At 44.8% G+C, this 21,440-nt stretch overlaps 1 protein-coding gene across 16 annotated transcripts in view; it reads right to left on the reverse strand.

Annotated features, from left to right (window-relative positions):
- LOC111544627 overlaps nt 1-21,440 on the reverse strand; it is a 78,408-nt gene that overhangs the window by 24,581 nt on the left and 32,387 nt on the right. For 3 of the 16 annotated variants that reach the window (XR_003309818.1, XR_003309817.1, XR_003309819.2), the window contains exons 2-4: nt 16,450-16,821; nt 15,747-15,826; nt 13,530-13,670 (exon numbers count right to left, since the gene is read on the reverse strand). The exons of 3 other annotated variants lie outside the window; for them this stretch is intronic. Coding sequence is in view for 3 of the 13 variants with exons in the window: in XM_026456440.1 (XP_026312225.1) it covers nt 13,556-13,670; nt 15,747-15,826; nt 16,450-16,821 (567 nt within the window). In the remaining 10 variants the exon portion in view is untranslated. Of the gene's footprint in view, nt 1-9,533; nt 9,675-13,529; nt 13,671-15,746; nt 15,827-16,449; nt 16,822-18,545; nt 18,714-19,852; nt 19,932-20,033; nt 20,170-21,440 lie in introns of those variants that run through there. 10 more of the 16 variants (XM_026456440.1, XM_026456442.1, XR_003309825.1 and 7 more) reach the window with 10 other exon arrangements.

Here is a 21,440-nt window from a genome sequence, read left to right on the forward strand (position 1 = left end):
AGTAATGTCACTTGGCAGAATCTACAAAAAGAGTGTTTGCAACCTGATGAATTTAAACAGAGGTTCCAATCTAGGATATGGAACAGCACATCACAAAGCATATTTACATATAGCTTGTTTCTAGCTATTAGGGCTGGATATTCATTTTTTCCTTTTTTTTTTTTTTTTTTTTTGAGACGGAGTCTCGCTCTGTCGCCCAGGCTGGAGTACAGTGGCCGGCTCTCAGCTCACTGCAAGCTCCGCCTCCCGGGTTTACGCCATTCTCCGGCCTCAGCCTCCTGAGTAGCTGGGACTACAGGCGCCCGCCACCTCGCCCGGCTCGTTTTTTGTATTTTTTTAGTAGAGACAGGGTTTCACCGTGTTAGCCAGGATGGTCTCGATCTCCTGACCTCGTGATCCGCCCGTCTCGGCCTCCCAAAGTGCTGGGATTACAGGCTTGAGCCACCGCGCCCGGCCTCATTTTTTCCTAATTGTCCTCAATGGCTTTAGAAATGTCACTTCGCAGATTTTACAAAAAACTTGTTTGGAACCTGGTGAATCAAAATACAGCTTCCAATCTGTAATACGAAACAGCAAATTACAAAGCATTTTCACAGGTTGTTTCTCGTTTTTAGGGCTGAATATTAGCTTTTTCCTAACAGGCTGCAATCAGCTCAGTAATGTCACTTCATAGAATTTACAAAAAGAGTTTTTGGTACCTGGTGAATTTAAACACAGGTTCCAATCTTAGATGTGGAACAGCACATCACAAAACATACTCACAGATAGCTTGTTTCTAATTATTAGGGCTGAACACTCATTTTTCCCTGTAGGCCTCAATTAACTTAGAAATTTCACTTTGTAGATTCTACCAAAAGAGTGTTTGGAACCTGATCTATCAAAACAAAAGTTCTATTTTGTGATATGAAACAGCACATCACAAAGCGTTTTCACAGACTGCTTGTTTCTAGTTTTTAGGGCTCAATATTCGTATGTTTCTGTAAAGACTCAATGGGTGTAAAAATGTCCCTTCAGAGATTCAAAATCAGTGCTTCAAATCTGCTGCATCAAAACCTAGGTTCCATTCTGTAATATAAAACAGCACATCACAAAGCATCTTCACAGATAGCTTGTTTCTAGGGTTGGATATTTGTTTTTTCTTAATAGGCCTCAATAGGCTCAGAAATATCATTTTGTAGATTCTACAAAAAGAGTGTTTGAAACGTGGTGAATCAAAACGTAGGTTCCATTCAGTGACATAAAACAGCACATCTCAAAGTGTTTTCACTGACAGCTTGTTTCTAGTTTTTAGGGCTGGATATTCTTATGTTCCTATGGGGCCTCAATGGGCTCAGAAATGTCACTTCATAGATTCCTCAAAAAGGAAGTGTGGAACCTGGTGAATCAAAATACAACATCCATTCTGTGATATGAAACAGCACGTCATAAAGTGTTTTCACAGGTAGCTTGTTTCTAGCTTTTAGGGCTGGATATTCATTTTTTCCTAATAGGCCTCAATGGGCTAAGAAATGTCATTTCATATATTCTACAAAAAGAGTGTTTGGAACCTGGTGATTCAAAACACATGTTCCATTCTGTGATACAAACACCACATCACAACCTGTTTTCACAGATAGCTTGATTCTACTCCTTGGGGCTGGACATTTTCATGTTCCTGTAAGACCTCCATGGGGTCAGAAAGGTCACCTCATAGACTCTACAAAAAGAGTTTTTGGAACCTGGTGAATCAAGACACAGTTTTCCTACTGTGATATAAAACAGAACATCAAAAAGCATTTTCAGATAGTTTTGTTGTTTTCAGGGCTGGATATTTGTTCTTTCCTAATAGGTCTCTATCAGCTCAAAAATGTCATGTATTATATTCTACAAAAAAAGTGTTTGTGATCTGGTGAATGAAAACACAGGTTTCATTCTGTGATATGACATCACAAAGCATTTTAATAGATAGCTTTTTTTCTAGTTTTTAGTACTGGATATTTGTTTGTTTGTGTAAAGCCTCAATGTTCTCAGAAATGTCACTTCTAAGATTCCACAAAAAGAGTGTGAATCAAAACACGTTCCATTCTGTGATATGAAATAGCAAATCCAAAAGTGTTTTCACTGGTTTTTGCTTCTGGCTTTTAGGACTGTTTGTTTTTTTCCTAATATGCCTCAATGGGTTCAGAAATGTCACTTTGTAGATACCACCAAAAGAGTGTTTAGAAGCTGGTGACTTAAAACACAGGTTCCAAATTGAGATATGGGATAGCACATGACACAGTGTTTTCACAGAGAGCTTGTTTCTAGCTTTTAAGACTCAATATTCATTTTTTCTTTGTAGGCTTCAATGGGCTTCGTGGAGTCTACAAAAAGCAGGTTTGGAACCTGGTGAATCAAAACACATGTTCTATTCTGTAATATGAAATAGCAAATCACAAAGCATTTTCCCAGATAGCTTGTATCTACTTCTTAGGGCTTGATATTCATTTTTTTCCTATAAGGACTCAATGGGCTCAGAAATGTCACTTGATAGATTCTACAAAAAGAGTGTTTGGAATTTGGTGTATCAAAACACAGTTTTCATTCTGTATTAGGAAACAGCATATCAAAAAGCGTTTTCACTGATAGCTTGTTTCTTCTTAATAGGCTTCAATGGGCTCAGAAATGTCACTCTATCGATTCTACAATAAGAGTGTTTGGAATCTGGTGAATAAAAACATAGATTCCATTCTGTGATACTAAGGAGCACAGCAGAAAGTTGTTTCATAAATAGCTTGTTTCTTGTTTTTAGGGCTGGATATTAGTTGTTTCCTAATACGTTCCAGTTGACTCAGTAATAGCACTTCATAGACTCTGCAAAAAGAGTGTTTGGAATCTGGTGAATTTAAACACAGTTGTGTGTTTTTTTTTGTTTTTGTTTTTGTTTTTTTTACAGTTACAAGATTTAATAGAGTGAAGACAGAGCTCCCATACAAAGGGAGGGGACCCAAAGAGGGTAGCTGTTGCCAGCTTGAATGCCTGGGTTTATATCCCGATCCTTGTCCCTCCCACTGTGCTCTCAGGAGATAGATGATTGGCTATTTCTTTACTTCCTGTTTTTGCCTAGTTAGCATTTTAGTGATCTCTCTGATTGTTCAGGTGTGAGCTAAGTTGCAAGCCCCATGTTTAATGGTGGATGCAGTCACCTTCCCAGCTATGCTTAGGGATTTTTAGTTGGCCTAGGAAATCCAGATAGTCCTGTCTCTCAGTCCCACCTCAACAGGAAAACCCAAGTGCTGTTGGGGAGGTTGGCTGACGACTGCTCTAACTGCTTCCTGCTGAATTGGGGTGTAGTAGGGGTTGTGTAATTGACATTTCCTTGGGAGGGGTGGCTTTGATGTCATTAACATTGGAGTATGGGCTAGCAGGCTGGTCCAGGGGTCTGTGGTAGATCTTAGTTATGGACTGTATCTGGGGCTCCATTTGAAGAACGATTTGTAGTTTTACAGCTTCAATTCTGGGAGAGACAAACTTTTTTTTTTTTTTTTTTTTGAGACGGAGTCTCGCTCTGTCGCCCAAGCTGGAGTGCAGTGACCGGATCTCAGCTCACTGCAAGCTCTGCCTCCGGGGTTCACGCCATTCTCCTGCCTCAGCCTCCCGAGTAGCTGGGACTACAGGCGCCCACCACCTCGCCCGGCTAGTTTTTTGTACTTTTTAGTAGAGACGGGGTTTCACCGTGTTAGCCAGGATGGTCTCGATCTCCTGACCTTGTGATCCGCCCGCCTCGGCCTCCCAAAGTGCTGGGATTACAGGCTTGAGCCACCGCGCCCGGCCGAGAGACAAACTTAACAAGGAGGTTAAAGATACAGGGATTGAAATGTATGGCCTGCAGTGCAGGGGATTATTTCTTTGGCACACTTCACAGGCCCTGACTATCTGCTTGATAGTTTTGAAAAGGCCTGGTCCAGTAAATAATAATTTGGCCATCTGATGGGTACTATCAATGCCTAAGTGGAAGGTTTGGTGAAGGGTTTTAAGTAATTTCTATTGGTTAGTTGCAGGCAAAAGTATTTTTCCTTCTTTGGTGGCTAGCCATCTGTGGGGGGGAAATGTATGTCCTCGTGAGGTTTCCTATTCTATTTTTCTTGCTGAGTACTGGGGCTTGGTTTCCCAGAGGGGATTACCCCATACTAGGGGTCCTTCTATAAGCATTTCTAATGGAGGGTCCTGTCTTGCGGCTCTTTTTACTTCAATATCCGTTTGGCAGTTCCCTTCTATTTCCCTTTTCTTTTCTTTCTAATGACTCCAGCAGTGTAAGACTGCCACCTCTTTAGGTTTCTGTACAGCCAATAATAATTTCCTAATGGCTTCCTGATGTTTGATAGGTGGTCCCTCAGAAGTTAGGAATTCCCTTTCTCTCCATATTGCTGCGTGGGCATGGAGGACTAGGTAAGCATACTTAGAGGCTGTATATATATTTACCCTTTTTCCTTCTCCTAATTCTAGTGCCCGAGTGAGGGCTATTAGTTTTGCCAGCTGAGTGCTAGTTCCTGGAGTGAGGGGATTATTTTCAAGTATTCCATTATCACTGACCACTGCATACCCCGCTTTTCAAAGTCCTTTTTCTACAAAGGAACTTCCATCAGTATACAAGCTGAGGTCAGGATCAGTCAAGGGAACCTCTAAAAGGTCCCCTCGAGCGGCATAGTTTTGAGCAATTACTTGTTGACAGTTATGTTTTATCTTTTCTTTATTGTCTGGAAGAAATGTGGCTGGGTTAAGAGTTGCACAAGTACACAGTCGCAGTCCTGGTCCTTTACGTAATAGAGCCTGATATTTAAGTAAACAGTTGTCTGACAGTCACAAGTCTCCTTTAGCAGTGAGTATGCCGTTCACATCATAAGATGTCCACACAGTAAGATCTCTTCCCTGATTCACTTTAACTGCTTTAGATACTAAGACTATACTAAGACTGTTACTGCTGCCACTACTCATAAACAATGAGGCCAACCCTTTGCCACTACATCAATTTCCTTACTCAGGTATGCCACGGGTTGCAAGCTTGTCCCTCGGACCTGTGTAAGGACTCCTAGAGCTATTCCTGTTTTTTTCTGTAAACACAGGTTTCAATCTTAGATATGGAACAGCACATCACAAAACATATTCACAGATAGCTTATTTCTAGTTATTAGGGCTGGATATTCATTTTTCCTAATAGGACTCCATGGACCAAAAAATGTCAATTAATAGAGTCTACAAAAGTGTGTTTGGAACCTGGTGAATCAAAACACAAGTTCCATTCTGTGATATGAGACAGAACCTCACAAATCATTTTCTCTGCTAGCTTGTTTTCAGTTGTTAGGGCTTGATATTAATTTCTTCTTAATACTCCTCAATGGGCTCAGAAATGTCACTTTGTAGATTCTACAGAAAGAGTGTTTGGAACCTGGTGAATCAAAACACAAGTTCCATTCTGTGATATGAAACAGCTCATAACAAAGCGTTTTCACTTATAGCTTGTTTATAGCTTTTAGGGTTCAATAATCATACGTTCCTATAAGGCCTCAATGAACTTAAGAATGTCACTTCATAGATTTATCAAAAAGAGTGCACAAACCTGGTAAATCAAAACATAAATTCCATTCTGTGATATGAAACAGCACATCACAAAGCGTTTTGACAGATACATTGGTTCTACTTTTCAGGTGTCACTTTGTAGGTTCTACACAAAGAGCGTTTGGAACTCGGTGAATTGAAAAACAGGTTCCATCTGTGACATGAAACAGCACATCACAAATGGTTTTCTTGCCAGCTCTGAGAACTAAAAACAAGCTAGGTGAGAAAACAATCAGAGCTGGATATTCATTTCTTTTTAATAGGCCTCAAAGAGCTCAGAAATATCACTTTGTAGATTCTACAAAAAAGGTGTTTGGAACCTGGTGAATCAAAACACAGGTTCCATTCTTTGATATAAATAAGCACATCACAAAGTGTTTTCACAGGTAGCTTGTTTCTAGTTCTTAGGGTTGTATATTCATATTTCTTAATAGGCCTCAATGAGATGAAAAATGTCACTTTGTAGATTCTACAAAAAGAGTGTTTGGAACTTGGTGAACCAAAACACAGGTTCTATTCTGCAATATGAAACAACAAATCACAAAGCGTTTTCACTGATAGCTTTCTTCTAGTTTTTAGGACTGGATATTTATTTTTTTTAATGGCCTCAATGGGCTCAGAAATATCACTTTGTATATTCTACAAGAAGCGTGTTTGTAACCAGGTGTGATGAATCAAAACACAGGTTCCATTCTGTAATATTGAAAAGCACATTGCAAAGCATTTTCACAAATAGTTTGTTTCTACTTTTTAGGGCTGGATATTCATTTGTTCCTAATAGGCCTCAATCGGCTCAGAAATGTCACTTTGTACATTCTACAAAAAGAGTGTTTGGGACCTGGTGAATCAAAATACAGGTTCCATTCTGTTATAATAGAAAGCGCATCACAGAGGATTTTCTTTTCTTTTCATTTCTTTTTTTTTTTTGAGATGGAGTTTCACTCTTGTCACCCAGGCTGGAGTGCAATGGTGCAATCTTGGTTCACCGAAACCTCTACCTCCCTGGTTCAAGTGATTCTCCTGTCTCAGTCTCCCAAGTAGCTGGAATTACAAGCATGCACTACCACGCCTGGCTAATTTTTTAAAATATATTTTTAATATATTATATTATATATTATAATTTTAAATATATTTTTTAGTAGAGACCAGTTTCACCAAGTTGGCCAGGGTGGTCTTGAATTCCTGACCTCAGGTGATCCACCCGCCTTGGCCTCCCAAAGTGCTGGGATCACGAGCATGAGTTACTGTGCCCAGCCTCGCAAAGGATTTTGAAAGACAGTTTGTTTCTAGTTTTAGGGATATATACATATATATATTTTTTTAATTTGAGACTTGATTTTGCTCTATCACCCAGGTTGGAGTACAGTGGTATGATCTCAGCTCACTGCAACCTCTGCCTCCTGGATTCAAGCAATTCTCTTTCCTCAGCCTCCTGAGGATCTGGGATTATAGTTGCCTGCCACCACACTTGGCTAATTTTTGTATTTTTAGTAGAAAACAAGATTTCATCATGTTGGCCAGGCTGGTCTGAAACTCCTGACCTCAACTGATCTGCCTGCCTCAGCCTCCCAAAGTGCTGGGATTACAGGCATGAGCCACTGTGCCCTGCCCCATATTTTCTTAATAGGCCTCCATGACATAAGAAATGTCACTTCATAGATTCTACAAAAAGAGTATTTGGAATCTGGGGACTCACAACACAGGTTCCATTCTGTGAAATGAAATAGCACATTAAAAAGTGCTTTCACTGATACCTTGTGTTTAGTTTTTAAGACTGGGTATTTGTTATTTCCTAATAGGCCTCAATGGGCTCAGAAATGTCAGTTCATAGATTCTACATAAAGAATGTTTGGAACTCTGCAAATTGAAACACATGTTCCATTCTGTGATATGAAACAACACATCACAAATCGTTTTCCTTGATAGCTTATTTTTAGTTTTCAGGGTTGGATATTCATTTCTTTTTAATAGGCCTCAATGGGCCCAGAAATGTCACTTCGTAGACTCTATAAAAATTAGTTGGGCGCGGTGGCATGCACCTGTAATCCCAGCTGCTCAGGAGCTCAATAAGCCCAAAAAGAATCTAAGTCACTTCTTAGAATCTACAAAATTAGTGTTTTGAACCTATTGAATCAAAACACAGGTTCTGTTCTGTGATACGATCAGCACATCACTAAGTCTTTGCACAGATGGCTTCTTTCTAGTGTTTAGGGATGGTTATTCATATGTTCCTCTAATGGCTCAGTAATATCAGAAATGTCACTTCTTAATCTAAAAAAATTGTTTTGAACCTCTCGAATCAAAACCTAGGTTCCATTCTGTGACATAAAACAGCACATCACAAATCATTTTCACAGATAGCTTGTTTCCAGTTTTTAGGGCTGGATATTTGCATGTTTTTCTAATTATTCAATAGGCTAAGAAAAGTCACTTCATGAATTCTAAAAAATGTGTACTTGGAGCCTGTCTAATCAAATGGTAGGTTCTATACTGTGATATAGAACAGCATATCACAAAGTGTTTTCACAGATAGCTTGTTTGTAAATTTTAGGGCTGGATATTCATATGTTATATTCTATATTCTTATATTCTAAAAACATTGTTTGGAACCTCTTTAATCAAAACCAAAGATCAATCTTGTATTATGAAACTACACATTCCAAAGCACTTTCACAAATAGCTTGTTTCTAGTTTTTAGGGCGTATTCAAATGTTCCTATAAGGGTTCAATAGGCTAAGAAATGTCACTTGCTAGATTCTGCAAAAAGAGTGATTGGAACTTGTTTAATGAAAACCCAGGTTCAGTTTCCAAATATAACAGCACGTCACAAAGCTCTTTCACAGATAGCTTCTTTTTACTTGCTAGGGTTGGATATTTGTATGTTCCTCTAAAAGCTCAACGGGCTCTGAAATGTCGTTTCTTAGATTTCTACAGAACACGTGTTTAGAATCTGTTCAATCAAAACATTGATTCCACTCAGTGATGGAAAACGGCATATCACAAACCATATTCACACACAGCTTGTTTATAATTTTTAAAACTGCACATTCATATTTATATACAGGCCTCAAACATCTGAAATGTTATTTTCTGGATTCTACAAAACATGTATCTGGATCATTTGTAATGACAACACAAGTTGCATTCAGTAATATAAAGTGGCACATCACAAAAGTTTCACAGATGGCTTGATTTTAGTTTTGAGGGCTGAATATGCATATGTTCCTATAAAGGCTCAATGTCCTCAGAAATGTCCCTTCTTAGATTCTTCAAAACGTCTGTTTGGAACTGGTTGAATAAAAACACAGGTTCCATTCAGTGATATAAAACAGCATATCATAATGCTCTTTCAAGGATAGCTTCTTTTTGCTTTTTAGGGCTGGCTATTCTTATCTTAATATAAGGGCTCATGGGCTCAGAAATGTCATTTCTTGGATTCTACAGAATGCGTGTTTAGAACCTGTTTCAGGTTCCGCTCAGTGATAGGACACAGCACATCACAAAGCATATTCGCAAAGAGCTTGTTTGTAGTTTTTAGGACTGGATATTTGTCTTTTCAAAATAGGTCTAAAGACCTCTGAAATGTCATTTTTTTTTTTTTTGTTTCTATAAAACATGAGTTTGGATTTTTTGTAATGAAAACACAATACCCATTCAGTGATATAATACAGCATATTGTAAAGTTTTTTCACAGATTGCTGGGTTTTAGTTTTAGTTTTGAGGGATGAATGTTTGTGTGTTCCTATGAAAGTTCATTTGATTCTGAAACGTCCCTTCTTATATTGTACAGAAACTGTGTTTGGAAACTTTTTTTTGAAAGAGTCTCACTCTGTCACCCAGGCTGGAGCAGTGGCACAATCTCGGCTCGCTGCAACCTCCACCTCCCAGGTTCAAGTGATTCTTCTGCTTCAACCTCCAAGTAGCCAGGACTACAGGCATATGCCACCATTCCCGGTTAATTTTTTTTTTATTTTTAGTAGAGACGGGGTTTCACCATGGTGGTCAGGCTGGTCTCGAACTCCTGACCTCAGGTGATCCATCTGCCTGGGCCTCCCAAATTGCTGGGATTACAAGTGTAAGCCGTTGCGCCTGGCTGGAACCTGTTGAATCAGAACACAGGTTCCATTCAGTGATATACAACAGCACATCACAAAGCTCTTTAACAGCATCTTTTCACTTTTTAGAGCTGGATATTTGCATGTTCCTTTAAGTGCTCAATGGGCTCAGTAATGTCATTTCTTTTTTATTTTATTTTATTTTATTTTTTTGAGATGGAGTTTCACTCTTGTTGCCCAGGCTAGAGTGCAATGCCACGGTCTTGACTCACTGCGACCTCTGCCTGCGGGTTCAAGCATTTCTCCCACCTCAGCCTCCCGAGTAGCTGGGATTACAGGCACTTGCCACCAAGCCTGGCTAATTTTTTGTAATCTTAGTAGAGACGGGGTTTACTATGTTGGCCAGGCTGGTCTTGAACTCCTAACCTTAGGTGATCCGCCTATCTTGGCCTCCAAAAGTGCTGGGATTACAGGTGTGAGCCACCATGCCCAGCCAGTAATGTTATTTCTTAGATTCCACAGAACCTGTGTTTAGAACCTGTTCAATCAAAACACAGGTTCCACACAGTGATAGGAAACAAAACATAACAGCATATTTGCACAGAGTTTGTTTGTAGTTCTTAGGGCTGGACATTTTTATTTTTTTATATCTGTCTAAAAACTTCAGAAATGTAATTTTTGGATTCTACAAAACACGACTTTGGATCCTTTGTAATGAAAACACAAGTTGAGTTCAGTAATATAAAACAGCACATCACAATGGTTTTTCGCAGATAGCTTGTTTTTAATGAGGGCTGGATATTTGTATGTTTCTAAAAGGTTCAATGGGCTAAGAAATGTCCCTTCTTAGATTTCACAAAAAGTGTGTTTAACCTATTTAATCAAAACAGCTTCCATTGAGTGATATAAAACAGCAAATCAAAAGCTCTTTCACAGATAGCTTCTTTTTACTCCATAGGGCTTGATATTGGTATATTCCTGTAAGTGCCGAATGGACTCAGAAATGTCTCTCTTTCAGTTTCACAAAAAGTGTATTTGGAAACTGTTGAATCAAAACACTCATTCCACTCAGTGATAGAAAACGGCACATCACTAAGCATATTCGCACAGAGCCTGTTTGTAGTTCTTAGGGCTGGAGATTTGTATTTTCTTGAATAGACCTAAAAACCTCTAAAATGTCATTTTTTGGATTATACAAAACTTGAGCTTGGATCTTTTGAAAGGAAAACACAAGTTTTATTCAGTGATATAAAACAGCAAATTTGGCGGGGCACAGTGGCTCACGCCTATAATCCCAGTACTTTGGGAGGCTGAGGCAGACAGACAGATCACTTGAAGTCAGGAGTTCGAGACCAGCCTGACCAACATGGTGAAACTCTGTCTCTACTAAACATACCAAATTAGCTGGGTGTGGAGGCATGCACCTGTAATCCCAGCTACTCAGGAGGCTGAGACGGGAGAATTGCTTGAACCTGGGAAACAGAGGTTGCAATGAGCTGAGATCATGCCAATGCACTCTAGCCTGGATGACAGAGCGAGACTGTCTCAAATAAATAAATAAATAAATTAATTAATTAATTAAATAAAATAAAAATTAAATAAACGTTTTCACAGATTGCATGTTTTTATTTTTGAGGGCTGGATATTCATATGTTCCTATAAGGGTTCAATGGGCTCACAAATATTCTTTCTTAGATCTATAAGAGGTGTGTTTGGAACATTTTGAATCAAAACAAAGATGCCTTTCAGTGATACAAAACAGCACATCACAAAGCTCTTTTATAGATAGCTTCTTTTCTTTTCTTTTTCTTTTTTTTTGAGACGGAGTTTCGCTCTTGTTGCCCAGGCTAGAGTGCAGTGGCGTGATCTCGGCTCACCACAACCTCCACCGCCCGGGTTCAAGCGATTCTCCTGCCTCAGCCTCCTGAGTAGCTGGGTGGCATATGCCACCACGCCTGGCTAATTTTGTATTTTTAGTAGAGATGGGGTTTCTCCATATTGGTCAGGCTGGTCTCAAACTGCTGACCTCAGGTGATCCACCCACCTTGGCTTCCCAAAGTGTTGGGATTACAGGCGTAAGCCACCACACCCGGCCAGATAACTTTTTTACTTGTTAGGGCAGGATATTTGTACATTCCTATAAGGGTTCAATAGCTTCAGAAATGTAATTTCTTAGATTTTCCAGAACATGAGTTTAGAACCTGTTTAATCAAAACATAAGTTCTACTCTGAAAAAAACCAGCACATCGCAAAGCATATTCATACAGAGTTTCTTTGTACTTCTTTGGGCTGGATATTCAGATTTTCTTTTCTTTTCTATTTTTTTTGTTTTGAGATGGAATCTCACTCTGTCACCCAGGCTGGAGTACAGTGGCACAATCTCTGCTCACTGCAACCTCCGCCTCCCTGGTTTAAGCAATTCTCCTGCCTCATCCTCCAAGTACCTGGGACTACAGGTGTACACCACCACGCCTGACTACTTTTTTTGGATTTTAGTAAAGGTAGGGTTTCACCATGTTGCCCAGGCTGTTCTTGAACTCCTGAGCTCTGGCAATCCACTCCGTTCAGCCTCCCAAAGTGCTAGGATTACAAGAGTGAGCCACCATGTCCAGCCCACTCTGCCTCCAAAATGGGGAGAAGGTACACGCTTACTCCCTAGGTTAGTACAAAGAATGGAAACTGGTGATGTGTAAAAATACCTGCCGATGATCTTGTCTGTATAGAAGGAGAAGCACTTTGAGATAATAATTATGTTACTCAAGCCAGACATCCTAGAGGAGATGATCTTGTTTTGGGATTTTGATGGAAAAGGAGGGTTGAGTCTTGGTAAATGTGATAAGGCTTAGCTGTTGAGTAGGCCAAGCAAGAAAGGGTGGGGTGGGGGCAGAGCCAAGCAAAAGGCTGTGGGAAGTTTGCCAGGCCAGAGAGGAGGCGTGCACCAGGAGGTCGGCAGGCAGACTGTCTGGGGCCAGCTGGGGACAGTCATAAAATTCAGACTATCCCAGCTGGAAGACCTCGCTCCTCCAGTGACCTAGACCCAGGGCAGGGTGCCTTTCGAGGGGAACGACTGGATGGCTGGGAGGAAGCCAAGGGTCCGGTGTGCAGGGGCAGAGGACTGGGCAGATCCTGCCTGTTCCTGCTAGGGTTGTGAGGCAAGTATGGGTGGGTAGTTTCTGCCTCTCTTCCCTTCCTAGCTCTTGTCTACTGTACCAAAAGGGAAATGACAAAAAGTCAGCTCAAAATTCCAGCTGGAATACTTGAAACACTTGATACTTGCCAGGAAATTAGTTCTTTAAAATGATTTTTCCATATAAAACCCATCCAAGAGGTAGACGATTCAGGGTGGAACAGGATCCAAGGCTTTGTAACCAGAGTGGGACTCTTATTCAGGGCTTCATTAGCAGAGGCAAAAGGACTCTGTTTATCTGTGAAAATTTCAGTGTATAGGATGACAGCCCTGTATGCTCTGTGGCAGCTCCTGGGATGGGGCCTCATCTTCAGCCCCAGCCCTGATTTTGTAACTGAGTGTGTGCAGTTGTCGAAGATGGTCCCAAGACCCTGTTCCAGCAGCTTAGGTGATCTAACATGTGGGTCCCACACAGGAGGCCACTATGAACTTTGTAGGCTGCAAATGAACCCATGGTTTGTCTTTAAGGCCCAGCAGAGATTTAAGTGTATGGCTGTAGGAATGGTTACCACCAGATCACCCCACCACCGGATGTTCCACTTAATGGGTCAGCCTTGGTATCCCAAGTCCTCCACCTTCCTCTGACCCCTTAGCCTGCTGGGTGCCACAGGGCAAGGCCTGGGGCTGGACTGGGCAGGAGCCCTTGAGAGCCTTATCTGAGTCTGTGCTCCCCAGCTTGAGCACAGGTCATGGAAAGTGACAGAAGCCCTTACCTGCTTCCCCCATGGGGAGAGTCGGCTTACTCCAGCTTGGGGCACAGGGCTGGCCACTGCCAAAGCCTCAGAGGAGTCCAGCTGGGGTAAATCAGCCATCTGAGCGTCTGCTCCTGATGTTTACATCTGGGCTGTGTTCTACTGGTGACAGGAGAAACTCTGCTGAGGAGATGCTGAAAGGACTGCCAGGCAGACACAGCCCTCGGACATCTCATCTTCCTGCTTCATGTCAACCCAAGCACTCACAAAGCTGTGCTTAAAAATAGGAAAAGAGTGGCCTGACACTGGCCAGCAGCCTGGCAGAAGCAGGTTGACTTCACATGGTTATTCTACAAGCTCACCCAAAGCCCATAAGCCTTTCTGAGTGTTGAGAACTCAGGGCACGCTGAGAACCTGTTAGTCTTCCCAGGGCCTGGCACCCATGAGGTTTCTAACCACTGTTTGTTGAGCAAAGGAACACCCTGAACTCAAAATTCTCCAGACTGGAGACTCCCTGCCCTTGAATCTATGCCCTCTGAGAGCCTGAGCATTGAGGAGGGTGGCTGGGAGGCTATGGGATGCATGGCCAGGGAGGAGAGAGAAGTGAAAGAGCTAAGGCAGCCAGGAAGGTACCCGCACCAGCACTGCCTGGGACAGCATGAGGGCAATGGGGAGAAGGACAAAGGAGAGGAGCCCAGCAGGCGAGAGGAGGGCTGGAGGATAGCAATGATTGGTTTCTCTTTGCTTCAAATGGGTGTCAGCACCCAAGGGTGAGCAGCACCCCAGAGCCCCTGAGAATCCTGGGCCAGGCCATGGGCTTCCAGTGTTTGTCCACTGGGAGGGAGGCCAGGCAGAGTGAGGTGGAGACCCACACACACCAGCAGAATGCACAAGAACGCATGCTCAGATGCCTGTCCAGGTGAGTGTAACTCATATGTGCACATATTCCCAAACACAGACCTCCACGTGTAGGTGCCCGCCTGCTAGACCAGTATATGTGTGCATCATGTGTATGACTGATATCTACATATGCGCATGGACACACACATGTCCCAGACCAGATTTGTACTGATAAGCAGAGTAGGGTGGGGTGCAAAAGTCATAGGGTCACAGTTTCTAACCCCTGCCTCCACTAGCAAGCTCTGTGAGTTTAGGCAAATTACTTAACCTTGACCTTTAGTATGATTATTTTTTAATAGAAGTGAGGTCTTGCTATGTTGCCCAAGCTGGTGTCAAACTTGTGAGCTCAAGCAATTCTCCCACTTCAGCCTCCCAAAGTGCTGGGATTACAGGCGTGAACCACTGTGCCTGGACTACTTTACCTTTATAAGCCTCATTTTTCTTACCTTATAAAAACAGTGCTGACTCTAATCTCACAGAGCTGTTCTGAGATTAAATGAGATGGCTCATGTAAAGAATCTGTCACAGAGCTTGGCACATCTGCTATTGGGTCTGAGTGCTAGTGAGACGGCCACATCCAGGGGCATGAGTGGGAGCACTATTGTCAGAGACCCTGAGGGTCCCACCCCAGAGCCCCCTTTCCTTATCTTTAAATTGGGCATGGCAGTACTCTATACCTCTCTGGCATGCTGTGGATATCAAGAAAGAACTATGTGTGGGTGTCATGAAAGCTGGAGGGTGCTGTATGAAATGCAATTGTTATAACCATCACTAGTCATCTCTGGCTCACAGACCTGCCTCCACCCCTTCCCCTAGACTGAGCAGAACCTTCTTGGTCAAAGCTCAGAAATGCCAGCAGGTGGCAGCCTTATGGGGTTGGAGGGACAATCTGCTGCAAATACACTGCACTGCAGCCAGGCAGGGTACAGCCCCTCCCCTGAGCAGAGGGCCTGAGCCTCTGTGCACCAGCGGGAGACTGACCAGGTTTACGGACACGAAAAAACCTGAGCCCTCCCCACCTGAAGGAAGAAGACAAAGGGCCACTCATGTAGGAAAACACTTGTTGGGTTTTTAACACAAAAAGTTCTGATCTGAGAACATTATCAGTGAGTGGGGATGGAGGGTGCTTCCATTCCTGGGAAGGAGAGGGAAAAAACTACCTCTGTGTTAAGGGATCATGGAGTCAGAGTCAAGGGCACTGGGCAGGCCCACGACCAGGGCCTATCTGTCTAGACCCAGCTGCTCTATCATAGTCCCCAGCAGGGTTAGCCTTTCTCCTTCCCCTTTTATTGGTTGAGTGAGTGACTGATTGATTGAATGATTATATTATATACTTACAGAAAAGTATTCCTACTCCTGGATGCCTGCCTTAGCTGTTGTTCAGAGATTCTGTTTTTCATCTTCTTTTTAAATAAGAGCTGAGAAAATAAAGGGTGACCACAGAGTGAGAGGGTCCTGCCCTAAATCTAAGGCTGGGGTGAATGTCACAGGAAAGCCGGTGACTTCCATCTTCCCTGGTGGCCAGCAGCCTGTGATCAAGTCCACACTGAATAGGCCCGTTGCCCAGAGGGCGTCTTGGTCTTTGGAATCAGGAGCCGGGTTGGCGAATGCAGTTGCCAGGTGTCACTGATGCTACAGAACAGCCCTGCCAGAGCCCTTCCACGGTGAGTGCCCCCAAGAGCTGCCTCACCAGGCCATGCCCCCATCCCCACCTTCCTCCAGGCCCAGCAGCCCCAGCCCAGCAGCCCTAGATTGTTTGTGTCCTGCAGCTGAGGCTGCCAAAGCCAGAAGGGAGAGCCTGGAAGGCGAATGAAGGAGGGAGAGCAGGGGAAGGAGGGAGTGATTTTTTTTTTTTTTTTGCACACACCCCTATAAGGCTACTGAAGTCATTACGGATGTAATAAACCAACTAAGCAAGTGAGCGCCTCTCACCAATGTTCCCATCTATAAACACAGCCTGGCCGTCCTCCCCCCTCCCCTCCCGCTCCCCTCTACCCTCCCACCCTCAGGGATTTGCTCTCCCCTGACGTTTCTTTCTTACCCAGCCCCTTTTCCTCCTGCTACTTTCCTTTCTCCCTTCACTGGTTGCAGGGGGAGGGAGCCTGCCAGCTGTGAGGGCCTCTGTGGTGGAGGAGTTGGTGCTGATGGTGGTGGTAGTGACCGCTATGGGACCCTGAGGCCTGGCTGGCCAGCAAGAGGGCAGGGTTGGCCAGAGGAGGAAGACGGCGAGGACGTGCGAGGGGTGCTGAAGAGGCGTGTGGAGACGAGGCAGCACACTGAGGAGGCGATCCGCCAGCAGGAGGTGGAGCAGCTGGACTTCCGGGACCTCCTGGGGAAGAAGGTGAGTACCAAGACCCTCTCGGAAGACGACCTGAAGGAGATCCCAGCCGAGCAGATGGATTTCCGTGCCAACCTGCAGCGGCAAGTGAAGCCAAAGACTGTGTCCGAGGAAGAGAGGAAGGTGCACAGCCCCCAGCAGGTCGATTTCCGCTCTGTCCTGGCCAAGAAGGGGACTCCCAAGACCCCCGTGCCTGAGAAGGTGCCACCGCCAAAACCTGCCACCCCAGATTTTCGCTCAGTGCTGGGTGGCAAGAAGAAATTACCAGCAGAGAATGGTAGCAGCAGTGCTGAGACCCTGAATGCCAAGGCCATGGAAAACTTCCAAGCCCCTGAGCAATGCACAGCCTTCAGGGCCCTTGAAACCCATGGGCAACGCCAAGCCTGCTGAGACCCTGAAGCCCATGGGCAACGCCAAGCCTGCTGAGACCCTGAAATCCGCTAGCAAAGAAGAACTCAAGAAAGACATTAAGAATGATGTGAATTCCAAGAGAGGCCATGCAGGGACCACAGATAATGAAAAAAGATCAGAGAGCCAGGGGACAGCCCCAGTCTTCAAGGAGAAGCTCCAAGATGTTCGTGTGGCAGAGGGCGAGAAGCTGCTGCTCCAGTGCCAGGTGTCTTCTGACCCCCCAGCCACCATCACCTGGACGCTGAATGGAAAGACCCTCAAGACCACCAAGTTCATCGTCCTCTCCCAGGAAGGTAAATGAGCGTGGGGGTTGGGGAAGAAGGGGCCTCTGTACCAGGGCCACTGCTAGCTCATGGAGCCTTGGTCTTGCTGACCCCTGTCAGCAGCCCATAGCCTGGGTAGGAGGGCCGCACCTGTTTCCTGCTCACTCAAGGATAGGTCCCCGCTCAGGGACCTTGGGTACATGCACCAAGGCTGGGGCTAAGGGCTGGGATGCTGGTCCTTGTGGCACATGCCCACATCTCGGTGCCCGTCTGGCAGAGCCCTCATGGCACCGCCACCTGTGGCTCCCCGGAGGAGACCTGAGCCTGAGTTGATTCCCAGCTCCAGCATGGAGAGGGCTCTGTTCACAGGCTTGGAGGTGGGGGACACGGAGGCTGGAGCCAGCGAGAAGCTCTGAGTAAAGAGCTGTTTAGAGCAGCGTCTTAGGTTTGGGGAAGGGTGTGCAGTGACCAGGTGGCACGGAGCTCTGAGTTGGGGTCAAGAATAACTTCAGTCTTGATAGCATTGTGGGTTTGAAGGGATCTGTCGGGAAAGCCCAAATCCCAAAACAGCCCCTACGGCACACACTCACGGGCAGACAGAGCTGTTCGCTTCCTAATTTGGATGAGACTTGTTTGCTGGTATTTCACATTCTTGGGTGGTGGGGAGAGGAGGGGGGCTCCAAATCCTTCCATCTATGTGGACTTTTGGGGTCTGGAGTTTTCAGTGGGGCCAGTTTACACTTGGAGAAGAGATGGGGCGGACACAGGAGTATTTTCTCTGGACCCTCAATTTGGTTTGAAGTGCTTTTGTAAATCTCAAGTCTGGGTGGGAGCTCTGAGACCGGCTGACCTCCACACCCCATTCTGGCAGCCAGTGGAGGGATAGGTTGCCAGCACGGAACAGAGTCCTGCCTGAGCTGATGCTGGTGGCTCCGGCCAGGGCAGGGTACAAAGAAGCTCCCGGGAAGTGACATTTCACCCTTGAGGGGCACAGGGCAGCCACAGAAGAGGCCAGAGTGGACAGGTCCTGTCAAATCTTAGTCAGCTGAGATATCAGAGTGCTCTCCCCACGGGCTGCTCCCCTCCCTGTCCTCTGGCAGCACCCTCTCCATTCCCTCCCTCACCTTCTAATGCTGCCTGCCTTCCCCTCACAAGCAGAATGGAGCATTTGAAGATCACAGAATCCCTCTCAGTTCCCAGTAAGGGTCTGTCTTCCCTCTACATCTGGCACAGCACACCTGGAGCAGCTGAGCATGCTGAATCTCAGTGCTGAAGGAGTGAAGGGGATACTGGCTGGCAGAGAGAAAAGTGTGTTATTTTCTGCTAATGTGTTGACGCAGTAACTTTTCTATGTGGATGTCCTCAGATTGGAAGGGTCCTCCAGAAGGCATCTCCTCCATCCCCCACCTCTGCTGGCTCAGCCCCGCTCCTGAGGCATGGGGGATTATTGGGCTGGGGTGAGATGTCCAGAGGAGTGGACACCACAGCCTGTCCTGCTGCCCTTGTAGGGCTCTCCCACTTGGAAAGTCCTTGGTAAAACTGATTGGAAACCCTGACTAGGAGCATTTCCCAAGTCACCCTATGGTGATCTCTCCGGGCAGGATGCAGGGTGGCATCCACCATCCTCAGGACATGTGCAGCCACACAGGCCTGCACAATGGGAGGTCTATGGCTGCTCCAGCCTCAGGGAAACTGAGGTTAAGTCGGCTGGGGGCAGCTGCTCTCCAGCTTGCATGGGGTTTAAACCCAGAGCCATCAACAGCCACTTACAAACAATTCACTCAACTAAGCGATGTAAGGCAGACCCCAGGCCTGGTCTCAGAAACGCTTCTGAGCCATTAGCCACTGTCTTCTTGCGCCCTGAGTGCCTGCAGTATGTTTTCCCTGCTGGGGCCTGAGTGGTAAACACCCTAGAGATCCTGGCCACTCCAGCCTCCCTTCCCATGGAAACCGTCCCAGAGGGAACAATTCAGATCCAGAGCAGCAGCAGAAGAAATGATCCAAGGAAGGCTGCACACAGAGAGGAGAGAGACCAGGAGAGGTGGGAAGGGATTCCAGAGAGAGCCCCAAATCAAACTGTAAGACATCTTCTAAATATTTTAAAATTGTGTTTAAAGAATAGCTGACATCTGTCGAACACTACGTGCTAGACACTATCTTAGGCCTCTTACACTTTTCACTCACTGATTCCTCCCAACTATGACTGTACTGTCCACCTAACAGGGAAGTTATGTACCTTGCCCGGTGCAAGGTGCTGGGGGTAACGGAGCTGGGATTTGAACTCAGTTCAAACTGTTTGAACTCAGGTGGCTGAGTTCCCATGCTTACACCACTGTGCTATATGACCTCTTAGTTAATTCCTATTATTTTGTCAGGACACTGGTGGCAGCTGAGAATTTGTCTATCAACAGAAAACACTAATGACTACTTACTCCTCGATTTTGTTAACAGTTGTCCAAAGGTGGAAACACTGATGGTGCCCCCAGCCTTGCCAGGTTTCTGGTATTTTCCCTGCAGCGGTGGAAGCAGACCTTGAAATGGGCCTGTCTTGCTTCAATACAGGAGAGTGCGTTGTCTCAAAAAATCAGCCCCACCCTCTGTCCCTTCACTCACCAAGACTTCAAGAGCCCGGTGTTTTGTTAAGGGGAAAGCTTATCTTAAGGCTTTGTCTATGGGTCACCACTTGAGCAGGTCCCTCCACAGGGAGTAGGGCATTCTGAGAGGTGGAGTGGGTCTTCTCTTAGTAGATCTGGAAAGAGAAGACAGGGTCTTACTCTGTTGCCCAAATGGTGTGCAGTGGCTTGATCTTGGCTCACTTTCAGGCTCAAGGGATCCTACTACCTCGACCTCCTGAGTAGCTGGACTATAGGCGTTTGCCACCATATCCAGCTGATTTTGTATTTTTAGTAGAGACATAGTCTCCCTATGTTGCCTAGCCTGGTCTTGAACTCCTGGGTTCAAGCAATCTGCCTGCTTTGGCCTCCCAAAGAGCTGGGATTACAGTCATGAGCCACTGTGCCCAGCCCCTTTACCTCTGTTATGATGGGGTGGGACAAATTAGCCTGAATAATATTGGAAATATAACCCGTGAGCTTGTCATTAAAGCAGCTATGTCTCAGCCATCAGATGGTTTCCCTGGGAGAGCAACTAGAATGAGAACATATAGGTAAGACAGGCAACTGGGAGGGCACAGCTGATTTTTTCTTGATATCTTTGAGACTGAATACACTCTTGCATGGAGGTACATAAACACATTGCTCATTCAAGTGTTACCAGGATCTATTTAAATAACACATGCGGCCAGGTGCGGTGGCTCACGCCTGTAATCCCAGCTCTTTGGGAGGCCGAGACGGGTGATCAGGAGATCGACACCATCCTGGCTAACATGGTGAAACCCTGTCTCTACTAAAAATACAAAAAAATTAGCCAGGCATCGTGGCAGGCGCCTGTAGTCTCAGCTACTCGGGAGGCTGAGGCAGGAGAATGGCGTGATCTCAGCAGGCGGAGCTTGCAGTGAGCCGAGATCGCACCACTGCACTCCAGCCTAGGTGACAGAGCTAGACTCCATCTCAAAAAATGAATGAATGAATGAATGAATGAATGAATGAATAAATAAATAAATAAATAAATAAATATAACATGTGCCCAGGAGCAATGTGTGGTGTTCTCATTTCCCTCCAAGACAGTCCCGCTACAGTAGATAGGAGAATGTCACAGAAGGTGAGTCTGGATTTCTGCTAAGCCTTTTACAAATGTCCTCCATGAAATTCTTGTATATAAGATGGGATGAGTGTATAGTTGGGTAGAATTGCTGTAGATAAACTGCATGGACCAAAGTGTTTGTTAGGAGAATACAGTGAGCTTTAGATGGAATGCATGTCTCTGGTAACGGTCACAGAGCTCGTCCCTTGATTGTCATGTTTGACTTTTAAAACAATCATTTCCTTAGATCAGGAGATCAAAGATACGCTTATACTATGGGCAGATGATGCAAAACCCATATAGAGGGCTTAATATTAT

Source organism: Piliocolobus tephrosceles, chromosome 2, assembly GCF_002776525.5.
Source record: "Piliocolobus tephrosceles isolate RC106 chromosome 2, ASM277652v3, whole genome shotgun sequence".
NCBI classification, from domain to species: Eukaryota; Metazoa; Chordata; class Mammalia; order Primates; family Cercopithecidae; genus Piliocolobus; species Piliocolobus tephrosceles.